The sequence below is a fragment of the Python bivittatus genome, unplaced genomic scaffold (assembly GCF_059951505.1).
Source record: "Python bivittatus isolate LINGU-HERP-01145 unplaced genomic scaffold, Pbiv_v1 ctg000680_np1212, whole genome shotgun sequence".
NCBI classification, from domain to species: domain Eukaryota; kingdom Metazoa; phylum Chordata; class Lepidosauria; order Squamata; family Pythonidae; genus Python; species Python bivittatus.
The window spans coordinates 3,758,780-3,784,544 of record NW_028277095.1 but is presented as its reverse complement, the minus strand read 5'-3'; the positions used below and the strand labels follow the sequence as shown (position 1 = coordinate 3,784,544).

At 41.5% G+C, this 25,765-nt stretch overlaps 1 protein-coding gene across 3 annotated transcripts in view; it reads right to left on the bottom strand.

The window, feature by feature from the left end:
- The window catches only part of SORBS3 (sorbin and SH3 domain containing 3), a 53,102-nt gene that overhangs the window by 6,918 nt on the left and 20,419 nt on the right, over window positions 1–25,765 (bottom strand). For 2 of the 3 annotated variants that reach the window (XM_088151889.1, XM_088151890.1), the window contains exons 6-17: window positions 25,076–25,139; window positions 21,544–21,579; window positions 20,593–20,680; window positions 19,544–19,640; window positions 19,079–19,138; window positions 16,948–17,034; window positions 12,754–12,809; window positions 8,262–8,407; window positions 6,837–6,922; window positions 6,071–6,117; window positions 3,065–3,179; window positions 838–963 (exon numbers count right to left, since the gene is read on the bottom strand). In XM_088151889.1, the coding sequence (XP_088008015.1) occupies window positions 838–963; window positions 3,065–3,179; window positions 6,071–6,117; window positions 6,837–6,922; window positions 8,262–8,407; window positions 12,754–12,809; window positions 16,948–17,034; window positions 19,079–19,138; window positions 19,544–19,640; window positions 20,593–20,680; window positions 21,544–21,579; window positions 25,076–25,139 (1,008 nt within the window). The remainder of the gene's footprint in view (window positions 1–837; window positions 964–3,064; window positions 3,180–6,070; window positions 6,118–6,836; window positions 6,923–8,261; window positions 8,408–12,753; window positions 12,810–16,947; window positions 17,035–19,078; window positions 19,139–19,543; window positions 19,641–20,592; window positions 20,681–21,543; window positions 21,580–25,075; window positions 25,140–25,765) is intronic. The other variant, XM_088151891.1, reaches the window with a different exon arrangement.

Genomic DNA, 25,765 nt, shown 5'->3' with positions numbered 1-25,765 from the left:
TTTTCTCCAAAGGGTCAAGAATTGCCCAGATCCCCAGTTGTGGGGAGGTGAATGCCCCTCTCTAATATTACTGTTATAATGTTCTTAAAGTTTGATAAAATTATAGTTCTCTTGAGTGGAACATCTGTTCAACAAGTAAACAATCAACTTGATTTTGCAAATATATGTCCTCTTCTTTCCTCTTCTTTCTCCAGAAGAAAGAAGCTAATTGTTATATCTCTCTTTATAAATTCAACATGAATTCAGACAACACATTTAAATTGAGCAAGTATAATGCCCAATTGATTTCAGTTAAACAAAGCAACAAAAATGAATTGTAACCTCCAGATGATTGGAGCTACATTGTCCATTATCCCTGTCCTCCAATCAAACTGATGAATGCATAGGAGAGCTATACTCCAAAACATCTGGAAGGCCCATCTTTCTCCCTTTATCTTTAGCAAAAAATTTTTTTCTGGTGCAGAGTTTTCCAAGAGTGATGGGATGGTACATGATGATCAACTCAGCAGGGTTGGCTCTGCTATTAGGCCAGTACAACGCAGCCTGTTTCACGCAGCAGTTTTCAGCATGGCCATTAAAAAGTGGGCAGTAAATTATTTACTACATCGTTTCATCGCCACGGGAGGTGCCTCTTGGATTTTTCCTTGCAGCACTAAAAATGTTATTGGCTGTCTCAGAGCTCCGTTTATGAGAAGCAGAGACAGACAACCAAACATCTGTTGGAGAGGAATGAACTGGACTGGAGGCCAGATGGCAGTGGAAGACGACTCCAAAGCCTTGTTGCTGCTGGTTCCATCCCGAGAATTTATGTTTCTGCTAATATATGGGCTCCAATACCTTTCGAAAAGACAGCTCCACTGCCAAGTCTCCTTTGAAGTTGTACTGGGCCACAGCTTCCCCATATTCCAAGACTTGTATGGAAGGGGTTTTGATGGGTTTGGGAATTTCGGTTGGAGGTAGGACCTGTTTTGAAAAAGGAAGCAACAGCAAGAGGTTATGGCTTTAGCCTGGGACATAGGTTCTTAGAGAAAGATCGCACCTGAACACTGAGCATCTTGATGGGAACGCATCACAGGCAGGGAGGGTAGGAAGGAGGGAAATGCTTGTGCATGTCACACTCTCGTCATCTGCGCAGGACACAGGCCTCCTCCGATTCTCTCCCCGAATGTCATAATGATGCCCCTTGTCTTTGTTAGTTGATACTAATAATGGCCTTTAAAGGTGCTAGGACACTAAGTGCCACCCGTTATCTGCGCCCTATAGAGAACACTGAAACTGGCTGCCTGCTTGTTACTTTTTCTTTCTGCTTCTCTAGTTTTGCAGAATACATACACATAATACAGCATCTCTTTTTTTAAACCACAGCTGAAAACATTACTCCTCTGTGAAGCTGTTGACTTACCCCTTAAGATCTTATCCTATTTATGGTGTACCTACTGTGTGTGTGAAAGCCCGTTTTCACTCTCTAGCACAATGTTTCTCAACCTTGGCAACTTTAAGATGGGTGGACTTCAACTCCCAGAATTCCCCAGCCAGCCATGGCTGGCTGGGGAATCCTGGGAGTTGAAGTCCACCCATCTTAAAGTTGCCAAGGTTGAGAAACACTGCCCTAGCATCTCTTGTTCAGGCTGGGTGCAAAAACTTGTCTGAAACCCTGGAAGGAAGCTACCAGTTGCTCTAAACCAGATGGATCAATGATCTGACTCAGATCACTTCTGTTCTCCTACTTCATGGAACAGCATTTGCTCACATACATCTCTTCTTTCTCTCTCCTTCCTTCAGTCCCCTGCTCCGGCTGTCTAGAAGCAGGTCCACACTCCTGAGTTAAAGTCCTATCCACCTATCCTGGAATCACCACAAAACAGTGCTGGCATACCTAATGTTTGCTGCCCTCATTGCCAACCTCCACAAGCCTCTACGGCACCTGTTCTGAGTCATTGCTGGATTGCGCTGACCTGATTTGCCTGATCTCATTGCCGGTAAGATTTGGTTTTCTTCACCATCTCCTTTCCTCCTGTCCCCAGCCAGGGGGGAAAACAGTCACCAATTGGGTCACTGCAGCAGGAAGGCAGAGAGTCTGAGTTTGGGACTCTGGCTGGATTTCTCTAGGCTGGCTTGTCCCATACCCATTTGGGCAGCTCCCAAATTAAAGCAATTAAAAATAAAACAACGTATGCAAAGGTGCCAGGGCCGAAACAGACCCAGAAGGAAGCAAGAGAGTAAATAAAATGCTAATGCAGAGAACCAAGACTGAGATAGAAACACCTGAGTAACTAAAGAGGAGGGGAGTGTCTGCATCTCACAACACCACGAACATCTACTACTGGTCCCCTGACTCTGTCTCCAAGCTAATAGTTGGTAGAGGAATGATTGAGCCATGGTTCAATGCCATTGGGTCAGGGCCTAAATTCAAATAGTAAACCCTTAATGAAAGGACCTTTCATTTGCTAAGGTCATACATGGCAGTGGTGCAAAATGCATGCAGTCTCCCTAAAGCATTGGGTACAACTTGAGGTCCTCCGAAGTTTTCACTGAATTATATTTCAGAAGCAAAAAACAATTTGAAAAACATGCGTTAATCAAAACAATTATTTCATTACATTAACTTAATTTTATCGCATTTAAATTAAATCACATTTAGCATTTGTCCTGGCCCAGCTTGTTCAGAGACCAAGTGTGGCCCTTGGACCTACAATCCATGACATAACAGAGTTGCTCATTAATAGTCCACAACAATGCAAATTAACAGCTCCAAAGTTGCTAACAAAGCCTTCTGTTCCAAAATAACTACAATATTCATAATGCCTTAAAAGGGCTAGAAGAACAATAGAACAGAAACATAAAAATAGAGGGTATGTTTGTCAACATCCAGCATGGCACAATGAAACAAGATTTTTACTACTAATTCTGCCCTTTGGTAAAAGCAAGTTCGGATCCTGAACTCTTAGAAGTCAACCCCTTCCCCCAATTCCTGCCACTTCCTCTCTCTTCTACATAGGTAAGCAAAACCTATCCAATTTTGCAGAGGCAGCAAAAAAGTCCCAGAACAGCACGACAAGCTTACCTCCACATAATTAGCAGGAAATATGCCCACCCTGCCATGGTGTTCTCCTTCAAGCCAATTTTTGTCTACTTCTTTGTGGATGTAGACAATGTCACCTTTCTGCAAGGTCAGTTCCCTGAAAGAGAAATAGGTAACATAAGAAACACTGTTAAACATTTTTTCAGAGCAAGCCTCCTTCAAGGGACTCTTAAAGTCACTCACTCGATTTGGACAAACCACCTCCTGTTCAGGTTAATGGCTAAATGCCATGACTGAGACTAATTGTGCCTTTGCATTGATACTTTCTTTTGGTTCAAAAAATGTAGCTGTGGTTTTCAAGCTATGTTGCTCCAGGAAATATTCTGTGGGGGAGAGTTGGGTGTGTTCTAGGATACATTCTCCACTCAAGCAGAAAAACTGTGAGATTTGAAAGACTTGGGCAATGCTTCATACAAGCAAATCACATGCCCTAGAATGGGGTGAGGAACCTTGTTACATTTGGAAACTACATCTGCCTTTTCCTTTTGGTTTATTCAGCTTAAATCCTGTCTTTCTCCTCTAACAAGTACTGAAAACTGCTAACCCAGTTTTAAAAACTAAAACTTTTCCATACCATTTTTGTTTTTTAAATCGTGTTAGCGGCTTCCAGTACTTGTTAGAGGAGAAAGTAAAGTAGAAAAGCAGGATGTAAATCAAGAATCACACTAAAATCACTTAAGAGCCTGTAAAAAGAGATGCCAGATTTTCTAAACGCTGCGAATACAGGACAGAAGGGCAACTCTCAAGGAAGTGCATTCCCTAAACTGGGAGCAGTACAGCAGAAGTCCCCCTCCTGCATATTAGATAGATGGGCTCCGATAGCAAGACATCTTCAGAGAAGCTTTCTTGCAAATCTTAATAGCTGGCCAGATCCATATCAGGAAAGACAGTCCTTTAAAAGGCATTTTAGAACTTTAAAGGACCATAACAAATTGCATTCAGTAACCAATGGCAACTAGTGTTGTTCATTCAGTACAAGCATTATTGAGACCTGTATCTCTACACTGTTTGCACTGGTTGGCAAGCCAGCTGCTGCAATTTCCACTAACTTCAACTTCCAGAGGCTTTTCAAAGGAGCTGCAATAATTAAGATGGGATGAAACCAAGCCATGGTTAACCTTTGTCAAATCCCATGGGCTCAAGAAGGTTGCAGCTGGTGAACCAAGTGTATTTGTGTTGAGTTGCTTTGGAGCAGGTCACTATGACACTATGACTAAGTTTCAATCCATGGTATAACAACATTCAATATTCAATATTCAATATTCAACATATATATTCAACATGGCAAAGCATTTCATATATGGGTTAGAGACCACATGCTTCAGAAGTACTGCCTACGTTCTGCATTCAAAAGTTCCTAACTTCATTACTGGCCTTTCTAATTAAAAGGAGATGTCCTGAGACATCTGAAAATTCTGGTAACTATTAAAACAGTTTTGGGGGAAATTACTCAGGAACATTGCTGAGTTCCACCATGAAAAAAAGGTAGGGTAGATGTACTGGAAATTCAATAAAAATATATTTGCATGTACCTCAACTCACTGAGGTTTAATAGTTTCTCCAGTTGTAATCTGGAGGAACCAGGCTGCGGAAGGCTGGCAAAGATAATATGGGGCTAAATATATTACTGTATCTGAACATTATTGACAGCACTGGAATTTCCTTTCACACACTATCCATAATAATTGCATGTATACCAGAATACAGCCTAAAGACACGCGGTGTAGTCACTCCACTGAAGCAAAGCATGTCTGGGTATAGTCAGCAGTTTTTGGGGAAATTACTCAGGAACATTGCTGAGTTCCACCATGGAAAAAAGGTAGGGTAGATGTACTGCAAATTCAGTAAAAATATATTTGCATGTACCTCAGCTCACTGAGGTTTAATAGTTTTTTTCCTCAAGCAAGTGGTTGTTGAATGGTAACTGAAACCAAAAAAAAAAAGTATTTATAGATGCAGCTGAGTATCTCAACTCCTTGCCTATTCTGCACTTCATCAGTCAAAAAACTGCCCTGCCAGGATTTTGATCGCTTTGATATTGATTCTGGCATATCCAGATGTGGTCACATTTGGAACAAGACAAGTCTAACATGCTTGGAAAAAGGAATGCAACATTCCTGCTAGACTCCATATAGAAGCGTGGGCCAAACTGACGTACCACCCATTGTTTGTGAGGAGAGAATGCAGTCAGGCTGGGCACGAGTTGTGAAAAGGAGGTGAAGCAAGCTCACTTCACAATTTAAACTCTCTCAGTGGAGGTCACCTCTGTTCCTCTCCCTGCGTATCTGTCTTTAGAACTCATCTTTTCCACAAAGCCTTACCTTAATCCTACCAATAAGCAAAATGAAGCTTTAGCACAGAAAATAGGTAACCTCACACTGTATGAACGTTTTGGATTTCTGCTCCCTTAAGTCCTGGACAACAGCAAGAACTTGTGGGAGATGTTTTGGACTGTGACATCTGGAGGGCACCAAGTTGCCTATGCCCACCTTAGTGAGTTTCACTGAGCTATACATTGCTATATAAGTTTGTATTGGTTGTTGCTTCTCCCTTTCTTCTTTCTTCTCTCCTCAGACTTGCTGTGCCCCATCTTGCAAAGCACCATGTAGCTCATTCACTATGATACAACACAATGTTATTCCTTGCAAAGGGCCACAGTTGACCATGATTAGCATTGCCAGGGGCCATGCTCCAAGAAGTGGTAGGTGGTGCAGAACAAAAAGATTGACTTCATTTACAGCTATTAAACTTAAATATGATTCATACTGTCCAATCATATCCCATCACGTTAAATGCTACAATTTAGTTAACAGCTTTTAGAAGGCCCTTATGGCCATACTAAAGGCTTTCCAGAGCTCAGTGCAGCCTTGGGCCTCAATTCTGTGCTACACCAGTCACAATAACAATTAACCAGCATGGCCACAGCAACAGTGCCAAGACCCTGAAGCATTATAGGGCTGCTAAAGGCTGCCAGATATTGCTACTTACTTTGGTGATTCTGCTTGGAAATCAAATTTGAGGCGAGCAGCTTTCATCTGGAAGGAGGAAGAAAAATAAGTTAAAAGCAGACGCAGAGTCCAAAACCCAATTAAAAGACACCCGATTATAAAGAGAAACTGGGCACTGTGCCAGTATAGTAAAGCATAAAAGAAAATAGCAACAAAACAAGGAGCAGAACCTTTGAGCACGCTGGTGTGCCCCACAGAACGGCAGAAGTGGAGAAGGGCCTCAAGCAACAGGAAATCCGACCTAGCCCTTTTATAAGGTCTAATGCACACCCTAACCTCACCTATTCTCGATATGCTGACAAACATTCATGATGCAAGAGAGTCTTTATGTTCACCAAATTCCTGCAAGAATGTTCCACAGTTCCTCACCAGGAGACAAAATAATTGATGGAGAGGAACCTTTGTATTCTGGTAAACTGGTAAACTGCAACGTATGGGAAGGGTATTCAAGAAAAAGCATTTGTACTACAAGTCTCTCATCAATTTACCTTTCCTCTCAATGAGAGCAGAAAAATCAAAGCAGATTCATTCTTTGTACGGATATGGTTTATTACTTGGCTCAGGATAATAACACATTCTAGAAGAGGATGGAAAATCTGTGGCCTTTCAGATGTTGAAAGGTTTTCCACCTTGGATTCTAGAATTTGCCCAATGTATCTAGAAGGAGCCAGGTCAGGAAAGCTGGTGTCCCATGACAACCCAATCAAAAGCATATCTGCCTCCTTTTGGTGGGAACTGCATCTCACCTTCTTCTCATCTCTCTTTGGAGGAGCATCTAGAACAATTTCTGAAGAATCAAGAAAGGGACTTTGCCCAGGAAGCCTCAGAGGATCTGGGTGAAGAAAATAAGGGAAGAAGTGAATCTGTTTGAATCAAAAGGGAAAAGCAGAGTCTACTTTGAGCCAATCCTGTAAAGCAAATTTCAATAAGAGTGCAAAAACAGCAAGTCCATGTTGTGCTAAGTAGAGATATTCACCTCCAACCATGTACAACGCTTCCCTTGGGGCAAACTATTCCCTATCCCACTTAATTTCTCTACTTTTACACATTCTTTTAATCTGAACACACATACGTACACACAACACAATCACCCAAATGAGCAAAATTAAAATTGGTGGGTGGCTACAACTCAGTACTTTCTTTTGAAAGTATGCCCACTGGCCTAGGAAAAAAAAAAGTTGTAAATAAACTGAAATCATACAGAGCATGTTGGGGGGACCTAAAAGGAGTGATTGGGAGCAAGTTCACTATTTGTTTTCTGGCAGATGAGTGATTTGGGACTGGCTATAGCTACCATAATAGCAATAGAAAGCAACAGAAAGGGAGCATATATGATTGCTCTCCAAAAACCCAATCTGTCCACCAGCATCCAAAAGGTTATCCATGTGTTCAAAATGCTTTTGCGTCACTACACTCAATCTACGTTTATTAAGGAGTAAAGGAAAACATTTTAGGAAAAGCTTAAGTGTTTTCCAAAATTCATCTTTCTTAATATGAATTATCCACAATGCAAGAAAATAGTTGACCACCTACTATATTATGGCAAGTTTCCAGAGTTGGATATTTCAGTCCATGTGTTTGCTGACTTAGCTGTAATTTGCATCATATTACCATTAATATGTGAGTCAAACTGTAATGAGGAAGTGTGGTAGAAGGGACAATCTTCAGCCCAAAAAGAGGAAAAGGGCTTATTCTGAATTCTAACATACCCTTAATGAGATGATGTTCCATATCCGTATCTCTAAAGAGGTTGCAACCCACAGAAAAATAAATACTGTGCATTGCTTTAGAATGAAGATGAAGAAAAAAATATATATAAATACTCTCAGAGGTTTTTAAAAAAACATACAGTAAGAAACCTAGCAAGAATAATTCTAAAGTAGTTTGTATTGTTCACTTACACAGATGGGATTTAACTGTCACCAAGTCTCTTTTCTATCCAGAAGATGTGGAGTGTCAACCATGGCACCAATCTGGACAATACACTTCCTAGGTTAGGTCTGAGAAGATCCATTTTACCTCCTGCCTTTTCTAGGAATACTATCTTCCAGATTTGCTCACAATTACTGAAGACCACAAAGCATACTCACTTTCCGGAGAACCTATATTAATCCCCTTGAGATGTTGCTACTGCCCAAATGGATACAGGTAAACCCCAAGCCATGCCATACCATTCCTGGGTGGAGAGCTGCTCCAGGTACTCCTGGTGACGCCTGGGCTTCCTTTCTCCATTCTTGAGCTGGCTGGTATCTGGCCCTGGGGTACAGGAAGACTATGCCCCTTGGAAGGATGGACACCAGAGCCAGGCAATGGGCTGCTGAGTTGGAGAAAATGGAAGCAGAGTGAAAGAGAGCACAATCCAGCCAACATGGGCAGTAAAGACAGACCTGCTTGATGACCATCTCACTGACACTCTAGTCCCAGAAAGACTGACATACAGTATCTTGGACACCTCTCTGCACATTCTGTTCCTACAATCTGACTAGGATCAACCCCGCTTGCTGCCCATACAATCTGATTGTGCCTCTTCTATCAAAGGAGACACATGCCACATCGAAAAAGAGGCCTTTTCATCTTGGGGATGGGAATACAATCAATCACCCACGAAGAAGAAGATGCTCACGGGCATCCTTTCCAGGACTGAAAGACTCTGCCTTCCTCCACTCCATCTTCTCTATTTCTAGACTAGCTTCCATCCATCCAAACCCCTTTCCTGTGTCCTTGTGGAAACAAAGCCCAGAAATTGGGCAGGTTGTATCTCCAGCTCTCCCTCTCTACCTATCTGGGCCTCTCTGAACTCCTTATCCAAGCCAGGGGCCCCTGGAGCTGACTTGGCAAGCAAAGGCCAAGCTGAACAGAAAGCATTGAGGCGGCATCAAGACACAGGCAAGCAGCAACTATTTTGCTGAAGTACAACTTCAGCCATTTTAAATGTTTTATGCTTAAAAGGACAACATTCCCTTTCCATGCAAAGTAAGCAAAAAAAAATGAGAAGAGGGGAGGTGGCCAATCTGCAGACTGCTCCCCCTGTACACTTATTATTCTTTCAAAGCTGCTGCAAGAGGGGAAGAGGTGAAAGGGGCCGTTCAAATGAAGACTGGGGCACAGGGCATCTACATTTTACCTTTTCCCCTCCTCCTCATTTTCGGCAGTTTAAATTACCACCACCACCATCACCACCATCCCCCCTGTTAATTTCCTCCATTGCTAAAATATAAAGATACTACAAAAAATAATGGCAATGATCTTTAAGACAAGAGAAATTGGAGACCAGAGGTATCTGCAGGGAAGGGGATCAAAAAAGTCAAGCTGGCATCTGTGACAGTGTGACGAAAGCCCTGCCCCTTTGCGATGGGTTCCATGTGCAACGTATGTAAAAAAAGGGTCACATCCGCCATCTTGAATTTGTTGACTCCCTCCTCCCCTGCAGATGCCCCTGTTAGAGACTTTCATTTCAGACAATCAAGAACAGACACACACACATTTCTGGAAACAGTAGCTGGTGTTGCTTTCGTTCGTATCTGCATAACATGCTAAACCACAGCTAACTGAACCACAGTTTGCTAAATTACAGGTAGTCCCCAGTTTCCATGTCCATGAGTCTATCTACCTATGAAATAAATTACAGGTAGTCCCCAGTCCCCTAATGTCCATGAGTCTATCTACCTATGAAAAAGTCTCTTAATTCTTTAGGGCAAAAAACTAAGTTATTGGTCATATATAAATATTCCATTATAGACATAATCTTCAGCTATAAAAGAATTAAAGAAACAAGAACTAAAAACCAGAACAAAAATAATAGAATAGAAAAGATATTTCCCGCAAGAAAGAGAGAAAGAAAAGAAAAAAAAAGAACAGAACCAGATCCTGCAAGAAAAAAGAAGAAACAATTCTTGAAAGTAGTGGCTGGAAGATTAAAAAAAAAACTCTGTCCATTTTCCAATAAAGTTAAAAATACTGAGTAATGAATGAGTGCCAAAATATACATCTACCTGAAATCCTTAGGCACATCCCATGGAGAGTGCTCTTGGACAAGTTCTGTTAATTCCAACTTTCCAGACTGACCCTTTTAGTCAGTACATGCAAGCAGGAACAGCAAGATTCCTGTTTTCCACCTCAAGCATCAGAAATATCTCCAGCCATTTCTCTGCTCATGCCAATGTTATGGATGATTTTATAACGGGCCAACAGGTCACAGGACCAGCTTTGCATAAACAAATAGTATCTCTTATTCTGCTCATTACACACTTGGTAAGTATGTCAAGGCTTTGGGCCTTGAATGCATTTCAAAACGGGATTCATGGCTAGAAAGGAGTATTTGGAGAGAAATATACTTTCACTGGGTTTTATATCCTGTGATGAGGCGCGCACAAAAATTCTCAATTTTTGGAAGTTGACTCTTGGATGCTTTGTCAAAAGAAGACTAAGAATGCTGTCAGACAGTAGGGCAACAGCTGAGCTTCAGTGCTCAGTAGTTTCATCTCTGGGCCATCATAAAACAATGACTGGGTTCATGCAGCTAAAGAGCACCACAGTTTGGTGGTAAGTTTTGGCTCAGCAAGCTGTATGAACCTCATCACTGTGAGTTGTATGTTATGGCGTACAGCTTAGTGTTGCTATGTAAACACTATGTGGCCACTAGATTATTCAAGAAGCCATTATTAAAACAAACATAATGTGTAATCCAGCCTGTACACACATACGCACACCCAGAGACTATGCAGTTTCTGCAAAGAAATAATCAGTACTTCATCTTTCACAATCATAAGATGTTATTTTGTTTTCATGGAGTAGACCCTGGGGTGGGAGGCACAGAACCTACAATCAGGACTGGGAAGACCAGATTCAAATCCCTGCTCAGCCATGAAGCACCGTAGGTGATCTTGCATGGCTCATGTGGTTTACTGTAGGAGCCCAATTGCCTAGGTTTGCAAACACAAAGAATCCCAAAATAACTGTCCCAACTGGACTTACATAACACGCCATAGTTACCAAACCACATTTTAGCCTAGAGTGTTCTGTAAATAATTACTATCTCTCAACTTGATTTACTTTACAGGATTATCAGACAGACCAAAAGGGGGGAACCATGTACTCTGCTCTAAAGCCTACATATGAGAGTTAGTAACTCTCTCTACAATGAATCTGGAAAATGTTTGAGATGAAGGAGTTCCAGTGGCAAAATATTAATATTTTGATATTTGATATGGTACCAGTTGATATACAGTGATATTCCAGTATTCTTTACTGCTAGATTTGCATACCATCCTAAGCCATGTTTTGTTTAATCATGGTTTGTTCAACAAATCATAGTGTGCTAATTCAGAGAACATGCTAAGTCATAGACCCTAGTTTACAAACCATAATGATGAGGTTTATTCACCATGTTAAGCCTAAACCAAAACCAAACAAACTGGTTTAAGACGATGCCTGAATTAATTTTGGAACTCTGAGATCTTCTATGGCAGTGTTCCTCAACCTCAAGCACTTGAAGATGTGTGGACTTCAACTCCATGCTGGCTGGGGAATTCTGGGAGTTGAAGTCCACACATCTTCAAGTGGCCAAGGTTGAGGAACCCTACTTTGTGGAACTTCTCCCACTCTTCTTCCCAATTGTTTCCATGTGACTACCAGTTCCAGAAATCAAGATTCAGCCAACTGCCCAAGATGGCCATCAAAAGTCAGACTGGCTCACTTTCCCCAAAGCACTTCCTATTCCCACTCTAGACAGACAGGCCTGGAAGCAGACTGTTTTCTCTTTAAATGACCCAAATGTATCTCGCTTGCTTGTTTTTTCTGTTTGTATATGTGAGGCAGGATGTGCATAACAGGATGAGTCCTGATAAGAATGGCCTTGCTGCATCAGACCGAAAGGTCCACAGAGTCCTCCGTCCCACTGAATAGTTGTTAGGGCTAGATCCACTGCTCTACTCAGCTAAGGCAATTAGTCACGTCCTGCTGTTTGCTTCCACCATCAGCCGTCCCAGGTACATTGCTTCTAAACGTGGAAGCTCTCTTGGGCAGGAGTCTGAAACGTGGCACACAACAGGGTGCTTCGATCCAGCAGCCAAAAGGTTCAACTTTTGAACCATGTCTTCTCTAACACATACACACATGGACACACACATGCATTAGAATCCCTCTCCCTGCAAGGGGAAGGGAGCAATGCCTCTTAATGACAAAAGCTCTGCCCCCAAACTCTCCCTGCTTCCACCCTCCAATTATAGCAGACATTCCCCATTGCCAGTGCACGCTGGCAGATGGGAAATGCAGCTCAGCGCATCTTGAGACCGCCTGCTGATGGAAAGCTGCCCTCCTTCCCCTCCCTTCGGCATGCTGCACCCCCTTTCCTTTCCTTTCCTTTCCTTTCCTTTCCTTTCCTTTCCTTTCCTTTCCTTTCCTTTCCTTTCCTTTCCTTTCCTTTCCTTTCCTTTCCTTTCCTTTCCTTTCCTTTCCTTCCTCACTTGCCCAAGCCAGTCTCCTGCCCTCCTCCAACTTTTTCCTGGGCGGGCAGCAGATCCACCCCAGATGCTTCTGGGATGACACAGTTGCGAGCCAAGGTGTGGCTGGCTGGCAGCTGGAAAGAAGCAGCAAGTGGCAAGCCGGGCACTCTGCATGCCACCGCCTAACAGCCCTGCCTTGCCCCCCGTTCCACATACTCACCAGCGGGCAGCAAAGGCCAGGGAAGAGGGGCAGGCGGAGGAACCAGCCGGGGAATTCTGCGGAGAGAGAGAGAAAGGAAAAAAAGCGAAGCTGAGAGGGAGTGGCGTGGGGAGAGTCTGAATTCGTGTCCCTGGCGGAAACCAGCCAGCAACAAAATAGTTAGCCAGGAGGGAGGGAGGGAGGGAGGGAGGGAAAGCGAGTCCCTGGCAGGGTTATGGAAGAGCCAGAGGAGGGGGCGGGCAGGCGGGCGGGCGGGCGGGACACAGCAGGGTCCTAAAGGCCAACTGGTCTAGAGCAGAACAGGCAGGACGGATACCCAACCGGGCATTTGGAAGAGGTTGACAGGTATCAACCATTCTTTTTTAACTAACCATGCAACATGTTGAATGACAAAAACGATTTCAAAATTATAATATACATGAATAACAGCCACAAGAATGGCAAAGTCCGTTTCCAACCTGTTTTAATTTGGGTGTGTTGACCTCTGGTTAATTTGCTTCACTTTACTAAATTAACCCAATGCTTAGTTTGCAGTACACATAGAGAGAGGATTCATTTATTATTTACTTACTTATTAAATGTATAGGCTGCCCAATTCTGTCATTGCTCTGGGCGGTGTACAGCACGAAACAATTGAAAACAGTAAAATACAAACAATATAAAAACAAACATCTGGAAAAATACCCCCAACTCTAGCAGAGCAAACATCCCATAAGGGGTCCATCATGTACTCTAGCCCAAAGCTGGGGGAATAGCAGATTTTAAGGGTTTGTTTGAAAAGGTTTGGGGGGCATACAAATTTGGGGGGGGATTGTTCCAGATGCTGAGACAAACATTGATGGGACTCTGATCATGTAAGACCAGCAGAAAAGTTTTTACTGGACTATGTTGTCCAAACACCATCACGTCGAATTTTGTTGTTCAGTCGTTAAGTCGTGTCCGACTCTTCATGACCCCATGAACCGCATCACGCCAGGCCTTCCTGTCCTTCACTGCCTCCCTGAGTTTGCTCAGTTTCATGCTCATTGCTTCGGTGATGCTATCTAACCATCTCCTCCTCTGCCGTCCCCTTCTCCATTTGCCTTCAATCTTTCCCAGCATCAGGGTCTTTTCCCCTTCCCAGCAAACCTTACTGCATCTTATTTTATTTATATATTTATTCAATTTCAGCTGTGGTGCTGGAAGAGACTATTGAGAATACCCAGGGATAGCCAAGAAAACATACAAATGAATCACAGAACAAATCAACCCAGAGTTCTCACTCAAGACTCAAATGATCAGGTGCACAGTTATCATATTTTAGACACATTATGCAAAACCTAACTCTCCAGAGAAGCCCATAATGCTGGGAAAGGTGGAAGGGAAGAGAAGAAGAGGACATTCGGCTGCAAGGGGGATGGACTCAACTATAATAGTAATGGGTGCGGCACTGGAAGACCGGAAGGGAGCACTTTTGCCCCAGCCTTTTAGATCGTGTAGGGAGGGGCTCTTTGTGGTCCTACAGTTCTGGGATGTCACGGGAGTTGAAGCTAGAAGATGCTGCATCTCCCCACAGCACCAACACTATGGAAGGGGGTCCCCACTGAGATCTGATTGGCCCCCTTCCTGGCAGCTTTTAGGAGGTTATTGAAATCAGAGCTTTTTCTAAAAGCCTTCCAGTAACATCATCTGCACTTCTTGTTCTCTTTTTTCCTGTTTTGGTTTTGTGCTTTGGATTGTATGTTGTTTAAATTCTGTTTCTGTGGTATGAAGCCTCCACTGGCTTTGAAGACAGGTGCTGCCAAAAACTGATAGAAAACCATGAGTGGTGTCATGGAACAACACCCACAGTTCCTACGACAATGGACTTCCAGTGCCCCCATTGTGCTAGACTCTGCGCTTCCAGACTGGGACCACAGAGACATCTCCGTGTTCACAGATGAACGGCACAACCGTGTATCTTCTTCGAACTCGAAGGACTACCATATATATGTATGTTTAAATTCTGTTGTTTTCTTATTGTGGAGAGTTGTGAGAATAAGCACATACACTATATATACATTATAAAAATATAAACAAATTTCATCCTTTTAAGTTGAAATCCAATACGTGCATATACAGAATTAAATTGGAAAATGGTGCAGTCCACAAATAATTCTTTCGCCTGCATTGGAGCTACCTTAAAAAGGTAAAAGTTACAGAAGCACCACAGCAAAATTTCCTAGACAGAGGAATGATGCTGGCACCTGAACCATGAAATGATATTTATGATTAATTTGCAGAATTTGTTTTATCACTGTAAAATTTATGGACTGCAGTATAATGACAGACCCCCAATTTGGATGCAAAACAGTTCAAGATTATTTTCCTACCATTAAAGCCTTTCCTAATCTGATGGTATCTTATTAAACCATTTACATGTTGAGACTGCAACTCTTAGAATTTCCAGTCTGAATGGCTAATGGTTGCCTGAAATTTATTGGAATCCCAACAGATCTGGAAAACAACCAGAATGGGGACAGCTGATTTAAAAATGGCTGGGAACAGCAGTGGGGGCAAAGTGATGAATGCCACAACTTTAAAAAAGACTATTAACTGCTTTACAGTTAGTTACTCCTAATTTTTAAGACTGTGCCTGCCAAGGTGAGAAAATCTTTGGAAGCAAGTAAACTTGTAAAGAAACCAGATGGAAATATTTTATAAAGTCACCAACTAAGGGTCAATAAATGCCCATGTCCTCTTTATTTTATCATTTATTGATAAAAATATTTTTATTTTAAAAAAGGAAAGACTGAGTTGAGTCTGTGGAATTTTTACCTACTCCAATGCAAGAATATTAAGATTTTACATAACTGACATAACTATCTATGAGATTCTGGATGACATTTGTAATCAAAAAGGGAATTTCTTCCATTTTGGGTGGGAGTGTGATAAAGAAGGTCTTTAATTAAACAATAGCAATGATTTAGCAAAGGATTGAATTCTCATCAAATTTAGACTTATTCAAATTATAAAGCAAATAACATTATTTAAATGCTCTGGGTGGCAAAGTTAATCACTGCCCACCAGACGAAATAAATGGATCACCTTTTGCTTGATAAATGGTTTAATAAGATTTGGTTTATTGCCCTGCTTGAGAAGGCCTCTGATAAAATTCACATGCTCTAAAAACAAGATAGGAAACCATTACTTTATTGAGATTGGCAGAATTTTATCTGTTTATAAATGACAAAATGAATTAGCTGCCAGGTTGTATGAAAATATTAATTGGACTGATACGGGATTGTTCAAAGTAGAATAGTTTTTTTTTCAAACTCGGCAACATTAAGACATGTGAATTTCAACTTCCAGAATTCCCCAGCCAGCTACTGTGCACTGTATAATGCATTAACAAATACAACATATAAGAAACCACAATAACTTGGTTTCTTTTCTTTTTTTTCCTCCTTGAGTGTGACAACCCCCAAGGACTGATGGTTTATAATCCTTCTCTGCTATGGCTATGAAATATTGAGTAAACTTCAATATCCCCCAGGTCCCTGATATTGATTACATTACACAAATACAGGCGGAGAGACACCAAGGGGAGACTAGATCAACAGAATGATATACATAGCTACTGTTGTCAACTTTTCACTGAAGGACTCTTGCTATGTTTATGTGTGCTAAAAAAGCTTCATTTGCTTCCTTTAACCTTTCACATGCAGAGTTAAGCCAATCATTTCAGGTACGGGCATGCCGTTTTAGGGTAGACTGCCGTTAAAGGCATGAAAGTACAGCCCGCAAATAGATTATGTGATTTTTTAAAATGTGATTTTATCTGAGTATTGTGAGCCATCCAGAGTCCATGGTAATGTGAAATAAACAAACAAATTTAGGGAGCATTGAGGGTGGTTACAGGGACTCAAGTCAATCCCTTGCTCAGATGCCATCATAACACTATGTTTGTATTAGTAAGGTTTACAAAAACAAAAACAGAATTTTTCAAAATTTAATTTAATGAAATATATTGAATAATGGGATTCCACCCTTGCATTTAATAATGCTCCTCTCCTCTCCTCTCCTTTTTTTTTTTTTAAATACACTTCAGCAGTATTTGGAAGGGCTCTGAAGGCCACACCGGAGGTTTTTTGGTGTGGAGTGCAAGCCACCCTAGGCACGTACGTCCATGCTATGTCACTGGCAGAAAAAGCAAACAGAAAAAAAGAGGTTCACCTTGCGGGTAAGTTGCTGTTGCTCGAGGTTTTTAATCTCCTTGTCCAACTCTTCACTAAGCTGCCGTAGTTCCTTCTCCAATAACTCCTGGCAGAGAAGAAAAAATATGCAGCTTTATGACTGTAGTTGCCAGGCTGTTAGGCTGAGTCAAGGGAGAAGAATGATAAGGCTCCAATGTGTCCACTGCACAGCAATGCCAGGGGCCAGGCTCTGGGCATGCCAGCACGGGTGGTGCCGCGGTATACTCACTGCCATATGAAGGAGTTCCTTAAGCTGAAGTTGCACAATACAACCAACCTGATACCATGCTCACAGAAGTCCCGTTTTGTTCAAAAGGGCAGCCAGTTAAGATGCCTATATGAATACAGCCTCAAGGACATCATTCAAAGATAGTCAGAGAGGTGTCATTTTCCTTTGGAATGTAAAACTGCAAGTCAATTCATAGGTGTGCGTCCACAACTAAATGCTCTCTCTCATACATTGTAAAAGATTCCAACATGTAAAATAAAGGGAGGGAGGGAGGGAGGGAGGGAGGGAGGGAGGAAGGAAGGAAGGAAGGAAGGAAGGAAGGAAGGAAGGAAGGAAGGAAGGAAGGAAGGAAGGAAGGAAGGAAGGAAAGGGCTTAGAGATTACCCTGAAGTAGGAGGCATCAAATATTTTCAAACTAACTCTGGAGAGTATGAGATAACTTGCTGTGTCTGTAAAAATGTTCATTACTGTGGAATCTGCACTGGCTGGAATGGACTTTTGTCCTCTGGAAGCTTCTTAATTTATAACCATTCTTTTAGTCTTTCAGAGTGTTCTTTCTTCCTGCATCAGATGAATATGAGTCCCTACTGGAAGTCATTTGTGGAGGCACCAATATCAAGTCTAGCATCTGTTACTCATTACATTGCAGGCAGGAGTTAGAAAAACAGAGTGGCTGGGGTAAATAAGGGAAAGCTTTATATTTACACTGAAATTAGAGTTACAGAGAAGTTGATAATTTCAGAAACAGAAATTATAATGCTTCAATGGCAAAGGGTGCTGTCATGCCTAGTGCAGCAATAGTACAGCACGTGATACTGAGTACAAAATTCAACTTTTTTTGGTGGAAATGGCAGAACTGACTACTTTGCTCAAAGAGAGGGCACTGTCTAGCTTTGTTTCTAATTAGAAACCACTCTTAGATTGTTTGCTTGATGCTCAGAAAAATGCAATTTTGATCTTGGGATCCGATGATTGATATTATACTTATAGAAATACCTTGTACAAACTATACGTATTATTGAAATAGATTGATTTTAGCACTTTCTTGAATATTAGATTAAAAACTAGTTTTATTATGTAAACTTTTAGATATTAGAGTAAAAGGCAAATATATTTGACATTTATACCTGTACCAAGGAAAGTTGGAAACTACTCTTTCTTTTCTATGTTTTTTTTCTTTTCTTTTCTCTTTTTTCCTTTTCTTGATTTCTGTATTTTAACTCTTTTTGAAAATATAATAAAAAATAAAAGATAATTTCAGAAACAGAAATTATAATGCTTCAATGGCAAAGGGTATTATCATACCCTTCAGCAACAGTACAGCATATGATACTGAATACAGAATTCAACATTCTCAAAATCTCTGTTTTTTTAAAAGCCTAATCCTTAGATGCTGTACTAGATTTCAAAGTGAATGTGCATAATTAACATTGGAAACTGGCTTTTCTTTGTTCCAAACCTGAATTGTATGGGCACGCGTTATTTTTTTTTTTAAAGAACAGGGGATACATGATCTTAACTTAGCACAAAAAGGACACCTGGCTTTGGAGAATCACAGTACTGTACCCCATTCGCTCTAAATCCTGACCTGGTGCATTCTTGCCTGCAGTTCTTGGCAGCTTGTTTGCAGCGTGTAGCACAATCTTCAAGGCAGAGGAGGAGGGGAGAGGAAATAACAAAAAATCCTGCTCCATGGAAGCCAGTAAACACAGCTGCACTCCAGCCCTCTTAAGAGAACCATCCCCTCTAGCTGGCTACATGAGCCTCCAAATCCTGAGCTTTTTCCAAGGAAGTTGATAGTATATGCTTGGCTGCGTCACAATTCTGACTTTGTTGCCAGAGGCCAAACATGCATTTCCCTTGCATTCCAGAAAGGACTCACCTCAATTGGCAAGGAGGGCGGCTGGCATTGCGCTGGAGGCGGTGTGAAGGGCTTCTTGGCCTATCATAGACAAAATCAAATATCAATGAAAAAGAGCCTGGGTTACAGACAATTAATATTGGGGACAATAGATCTTGGGCTTGGATTAGGAGGGTGGAGAACAGGGGTGGGGCTTCCCACTCCAGAATGTAATTTTCCATATGGTGTTGCAACTATTGTTCAACATCTGTGTTCCCTTATATTCAGCTTGAGCTCTCTAACTTGTGCAGCCTGTGTGGCATCATTTAATTTCCATTGAGGTCAGCGAAGTTTACTTGCCAGAAGCGTGCATAATATCACTATTTCAGTATTCCGCTGTACTTCCATTGATTAGTGATACACATGATCCAGTTCAGATATTATCTGGGCCCACTGTTAGTTCAGTCCATGAACATTCCACCTCAAACCAAGCTAGGGTCTGCATACCGAAGTAGGATTATCAAGGATGGATGACTTCCCAGGTTCGTAGTCAAAAATGCTCCTGGGCTCAATGGCAGTGGTGTCTGCAGTTTCCCAATTTTTCCTGCAAAAGAAAGATAGGAGAATTTCAAGGGCTCTGCATGATGTGCTTTTCCCCTTCCTTCTGGCCCCATGATTTCTTGCCTTGTATTTGCAAAGATACACTTTAGCAGGGACTGTTCTCAGCATGAAAAGGGTTGCTGCAATAGACTACAAGCCATTTTTCTGCCTTTACAACTAGGTTCCTTCCCTACATATCCTCAGGGAGTATCAATACACACCCACATTTCTTGGTAGTTGCATGTTGTGAAATGGCAGAGCTGAAGCCATCACATAGGCAGTTCCCATTATCACCTGCTATCACTTCAAACACAAGCAAAGCAATGAGCATATTCAGCTGAAAACAACTGAGATAAGTCATCAAGATAATAGCAAAGGCACATTTATACTACTTGGTTTACCTGTCAAGGATAAATCCATTTCGTATTGAAATGCCCAACACCTCCCTCTAGTGTCACACTTGGGCACTGGAATAGGCATGGATTCAAACCGATGAATTATCCCAATGATGGGCTGATTTTAGACTTGGAGTTTTTAGGTCCATTGGCCAGAGTCAGATGTAAAACAGTAACTCAAAAAAGAAGACCCAGAATTTGGGAACAAGGATGCCTCCAATATCTCAGGGGGCACTTAGTTTACTTTCCGCAAACCTTGTTGAAGACTTCGAATACTGCTCCAAAATCTTTAAGTCTCAAATTCATTTGTACCAAAGCTGCAGTTTAAAGTCCCATTGACTGAAATGAACCTCACTTCTGAATAAATGTGCATGAGACTGCATTGCAAATAAGCTTACATTTATAATGTAGATATGTACCAGGAAGGTCCATAATCTCATCTCTTTACAATTAACCCCATATTTTCTTCTGATGTTCACATGGCTTTGTTTTCTCTCTGTATTTTGGTTGATTACCCTCCTTCACAGGAGGGACTCTTACATTTTCCATGCTTCTACTCACCAATCCCAGCCATTCTTTTGGCAAGTGGAACTGCTGGATGCCATCACTGGAGGTTGGTTCTTCTTCATGTACTCTGGAGGGTTACGATCTGGAGGAGACAAAATTGTCATTGTTCAATTTTCAAATGGAACAGTGGATGACCCCTTTGATCTCCTCCCAGAATCACCACACACATACATACACTCCATTTAGACATTCTCTTGGGCCACAGAAGGACAACCTAGAGCCTTAGTGCTGAAAACAAGTCAAGAATCTCCTTTTTGCTATCTCAGAGCTCCATGTACCATTCAGTTGAATTTTGGTGGTACAGTTTGCTGTTGAATTTCAGAGTTGTGAAAATGAATGGCATTTTCCTAGTGGGAGAGAGATCCCTCAGCTACCCTTTCATGGTGTACACTTTCATAACCTATCCGTAGGCAGAAGCCCAACCAAATGGGAATTTCCCATTAAGCAGTCTCCATGAAGCCCTGAGTCTGATTCTGATGTCTTCAGGCCCTTCATTTTGTTGCTGTGGGCCTTCTAAGCATTGCCCCAGCCAAGTGAATGTAATTCCCATATAAGTCACTTCCACAAAGTCAGGATAAAATATTAAAGGGACTACACAGCACAGCTGTACTACTGCATTTGCTCTTTACATGGATGACAGTTTTGAATCCCATACTGTTGCTTCTACAAAACAGATCTAAGACAAGAAGCTCTGAGCATTCTACTGGTGTAGCAGAATGATCCCAAGATGCATCTGCAGGCTTGTGTTTCCTTTTTGGTACAAGTTCCTGGCCCATACATGAAACATCTCAAACCTCTTGCACTGTGCTTTTCTCTCAACGCTAAACCGCCACAATCTGCTATTACCATTTCATTCCCGAGGAATCATTTGTTCAGCATACAATGACCAAAAGCTTCCCAACTGATAGCTAGACAGTATGTTCAAGAGCAGGAAACAATTTCTACCTCTTGGCTTGTAGAAATCCCAATCCAGTTCTGATTCTGAAAGAGAAGAGAGATGTTCGTGGGGAGTGGGCTCTGCATTTGAAAGGACCCTGGCTAATGTATTCCCTACCAGGCCTTCTTCATGGGTTACATGGATGCTGTACTCTGACCATTAGGAAATTGCTGGGTTCAAACACCTTATGAATTTCCAAATTAAATTAATTTCCTAAAGCACTGCTAGGTTGGGCAAATAAAAACGGTAGTTGGATCTATTTAGAGTGTTGGCCAGAAAAAAAAAAGAATCATGGGAGGCCTATAGCAGCTATCAGCTGTAGCCCCTATCATGGCCTATTAGCCGCCCAAGGATACCAGTTGCTGACACCAGCCCTTAGCTTAAGTATAAACCAGAGGTTGCAAAAATCCAGAACCCAGAATGCTGATCAAATAATATGAAGAAAGAAGCAAACAAAAGGATGGATGGCTTTACCGAGATATGAGATAGAGGAGTCTGGATCCTCAGGAGACATGTAATAAATCAGGGAATGAAGCAGGAGGGTGCTGAAGAATTTCAAAGGAAATGTGGGCATAACTTTGTCCCATTTTTCATGAAAAGAATCATAGACAGATGAATTTGCAAACGTGTGGTTCCTATTCATACAAGGTCAACATGCCTATGATGGCGAGAACCCATCCCAATGAGAAAGTACACTGTTGACTTTAGTTCCCAAGAAAGACCCTGTTGGATACAATTAAATTGCTTTGCCAAGAACAAACGAAGTCATCATTAGGAAAAATATTTATAAAAGCCATTAAAAAAAAATCTCTCAAAATCAAGCTGACAGGTTCTTCAGAACTTTTCACCCAGAGGGATCAAGGATAGCCGGCATTTCCTTTAAGTGCTTCCTGAACTGAGTTTTGTTCTTAAATGGAGAGGGGGCCTATGGCAAACTAAGATGCAACTATATATACTTCATTTGAAAGTGGGCCAAAAAAAAAAGGAAAGTTGGGATGGTAGAGGGCATCTCAGAGGGCTGGAAGTGTAGACAGAAATACATTTATTTTCTGAGAGTATGCACTACACACTCTCAAAATGCCAGATATGCCAACTGTTCTCAAAAGCTGCCTAACTAGATGCTAATGCAAATGGGAGACAGGGGAACAGAATGAAAGTTGGCTTGAAGTTGAAATCAAAAGGTCTCCATTTAGGCATGATCTTAAAATGAAGTATAGGAGGAAATGGGAGATTTAGTAGGATTAAATTCTACTAGATATTATGCAGGTTTCAGGCTGCAGCAAGGAGTTCTGGGACAAAGAAGCAAGTAATGGCTAATTCCCCTATAGCATTATAGCACTTAGTCAGATATGTTTCCAGATCCTCAACTTACAATTTGAGAGTTAGGATTTAGTTTGACTAAAACCAACAGGTGTGTTCATGATTGAGCCAGGTTTATATTCTGCTTACTACAGACCTTTATTGGTTAAAAAATTACTGTCTATCTACAACAACATCCTACATGCTATGTCTCCTGCCACACCACAATGCATCTGACTCATAGTTGAGGAAAAGCAAGTAGGAGATCTGTTACCTTAAGAGTAATTTGCAGATCATATGAATAGCAGTGTGGCAGGCAGACACCACCCTGAACCCATTTCAAATGTGCGAATGGGGAGGTGAAAGAGTGGGCATCTCAGTTTGGGTCTAAGGTTCTTTTGGCAGCCAAAATACGTAGATTATGATGTGGGAAAACTCACAGAAAAGCCATGGCAGGATAGACACAGAATGAAAACTGTTATCCACTAGAGGCCGCTCAATAATTGTAATGTTCCTTGGTGTTTTTATCTCTCTGGACAGTCAATCCCAGGTTATGATTTCTAAAGCCACTTCCTCACTATAAAGTTCAATCCACATCTCTCTGTATCAGCAGGATACAATGGCATAATAAAATTAGCTGTCCACATTGCAGATTCTTGTCCATCCCCTGCATCTGTTGTGATTCTCTGTCAAATCGGATTGCCCTGATTTGGGGATGCTGGTTAGTTCTATCCTCTGGCTTTGCTGCTACCCCAGTTCAGCAAATCACCGGCCAGCCAGAAAGTAACCACCAATGGGGACCCTGCAGCAAGAATGGGGTGGAGTCTGATGTTATTGCACAGTTCCAAGACTCCATATGTGCTTCTCTAGTCTGCTCTTCCCTCCATATCCCACCTGAGAATCTCACAAGTTCAAAATAATGTGCAATAAAATAATATGGAAAGATGGTTCTAATCATAAATATATGTCTACAATTAAAAAAAAATAACAGTGACAAACAAATTCTAATTCAGACAGACACCCTCAAATGCCTAATTAGAAGCACTCAATGTAGAAAAATACAGAGATAGCCTCGAAAAAAATATACATTAGGAAAACATGAACTTAGCCTAGGAAAACAGGAAAATGTGAGAAAGAAACTCAAGATCGCCCCGCTTGACTCTCTTCAGTATAAGAGGGAGGGAATGAGAAATGCTGTCAGGCTTTCAATATTCTTTTATTATAGCCTATATCATGAGGGTCCTAAGATTTCTTGTGGTGTCCTTTTCCTGACATGGATTACCTCAAAGGGCTGACACTCAAGGAGTCACCAGAGCCCAGTCTTTGCCATAACGGTGTAACTAGCTAGGTCTTGTAGAGACAGATAAGAAGAACTATCGAGCCACTAGGCAACTACGTTTTTACTTGGGATGGTGTGTGGGTGTGTGATGAAAACTGATAAATACAGGGAAACTGGAAAAATTAAAGCCCAGTTCAACATCTCTTATTATTTTCCAACACTGCAATGAGGAAAAACAGAGCTGTTGAATCTAAAGACACTCCACAACCTCATTTCAGAGCTCTGTAAATATAGAGCTGTGTAAATACAGTATAAAATTACACAAATTCACCTCAGCTTCTTCCCCACATAAAATAATGGAGATTTCTCTCCTCTCTTCTATCTGGCTAGAAGGTAGAAGCAAGCTGACGACAAAACATGGAGGTGGGGTAGAAAGGAAATGAATAAGGGTAGCACTGATGGAAAGGAAATGCTAGGAAAGAAATGGCTGCAAAGGAAGCAGTGTGGAGATATTTCTGCATCTCCTAACATGCCCAAAACATACCTTTGGTTGTAGGCTCCTGAGATCATCAAACTTTGCCTCAGTTATGGGTGGCAAAACATTAGGGCAGTGTTTCTTAACCTTGATAACTTTAAGACGTTGGCTGGGGAATTCTGGGAGTTGAAGTCCACACATCTTAAAATGATCAAGGTTGAGAAATGCTGCATTAGAGGCTGAACACACCTCAAAAATAAGGTGGAACATCATGAGATTCAAGGGGGAAAGACTATTTTTATCCTGGTATACAATGTGAAGAAATCATGTTGTTCAACTTGTGAGCCAGGGATGAAATGAGGTGAACATCATGCAGGGAAGAAAATTGACGTTGTCAGGGCATTACTGTGCAAATGGTGAGAAAGCCTAAGGTTATTGAGATGGTTTTAGGATCTAAATTAACACGATGCTCTGAAAGAGTCCATACCTGGAAGTTTGGTGTGGATCTGTTGAAACATGCTGCGATACCAATCCCGGGGGCTGTCCACGCTCTGCAATAGAAATGAAACGTGTCAAACTGCGAACAGGGAAGGGAACTTTGAAAGAAGGTACTTACGCAATAAAGGACTAGGGAACATCTTTGCACAGAATTCTACAATTTTGGTTGGGCTTGTAACATTACGGAGAAGTAGAAATATTAGTAAGATTCTCTCAGCAGTCCAAGAAGACTTTATATTCAGTAATACCCAAGGCACAGACTACCAGGAAACCTGCTTTTTTGCCTTTATGTGCAAAGCAGACAGGCAAGTAAATGATGAAGTCTGAAGATGTGGTGGGCCTATATCTGACCTATCAAGTAAATGTTATGCAAATATAAGGTAGTTTGCAAACTAGAGGCCAGCCCCCTTCTACCTTCCCTCTCTGATGCAAATTCCATCTCCTGTTTCTGTTGGTGCTTCCTTTTGCTCAGATCCCAGTTAATAAGGGAACAGAATTTGGCATTAGCTTTGATGCAAATACCAAATTTATTATCAAGGCCAAGAGAAATAGAAAGAGGTCATCTACATTGGAGAGTAATGGTTAATGGGCAAAAGAGCATGCACTCCTAAGATTGGCTTTCAATTTGTAAACTGCAGTTTATATTAACCTAGCATTAGATTTTCATGCCAGATCTTGC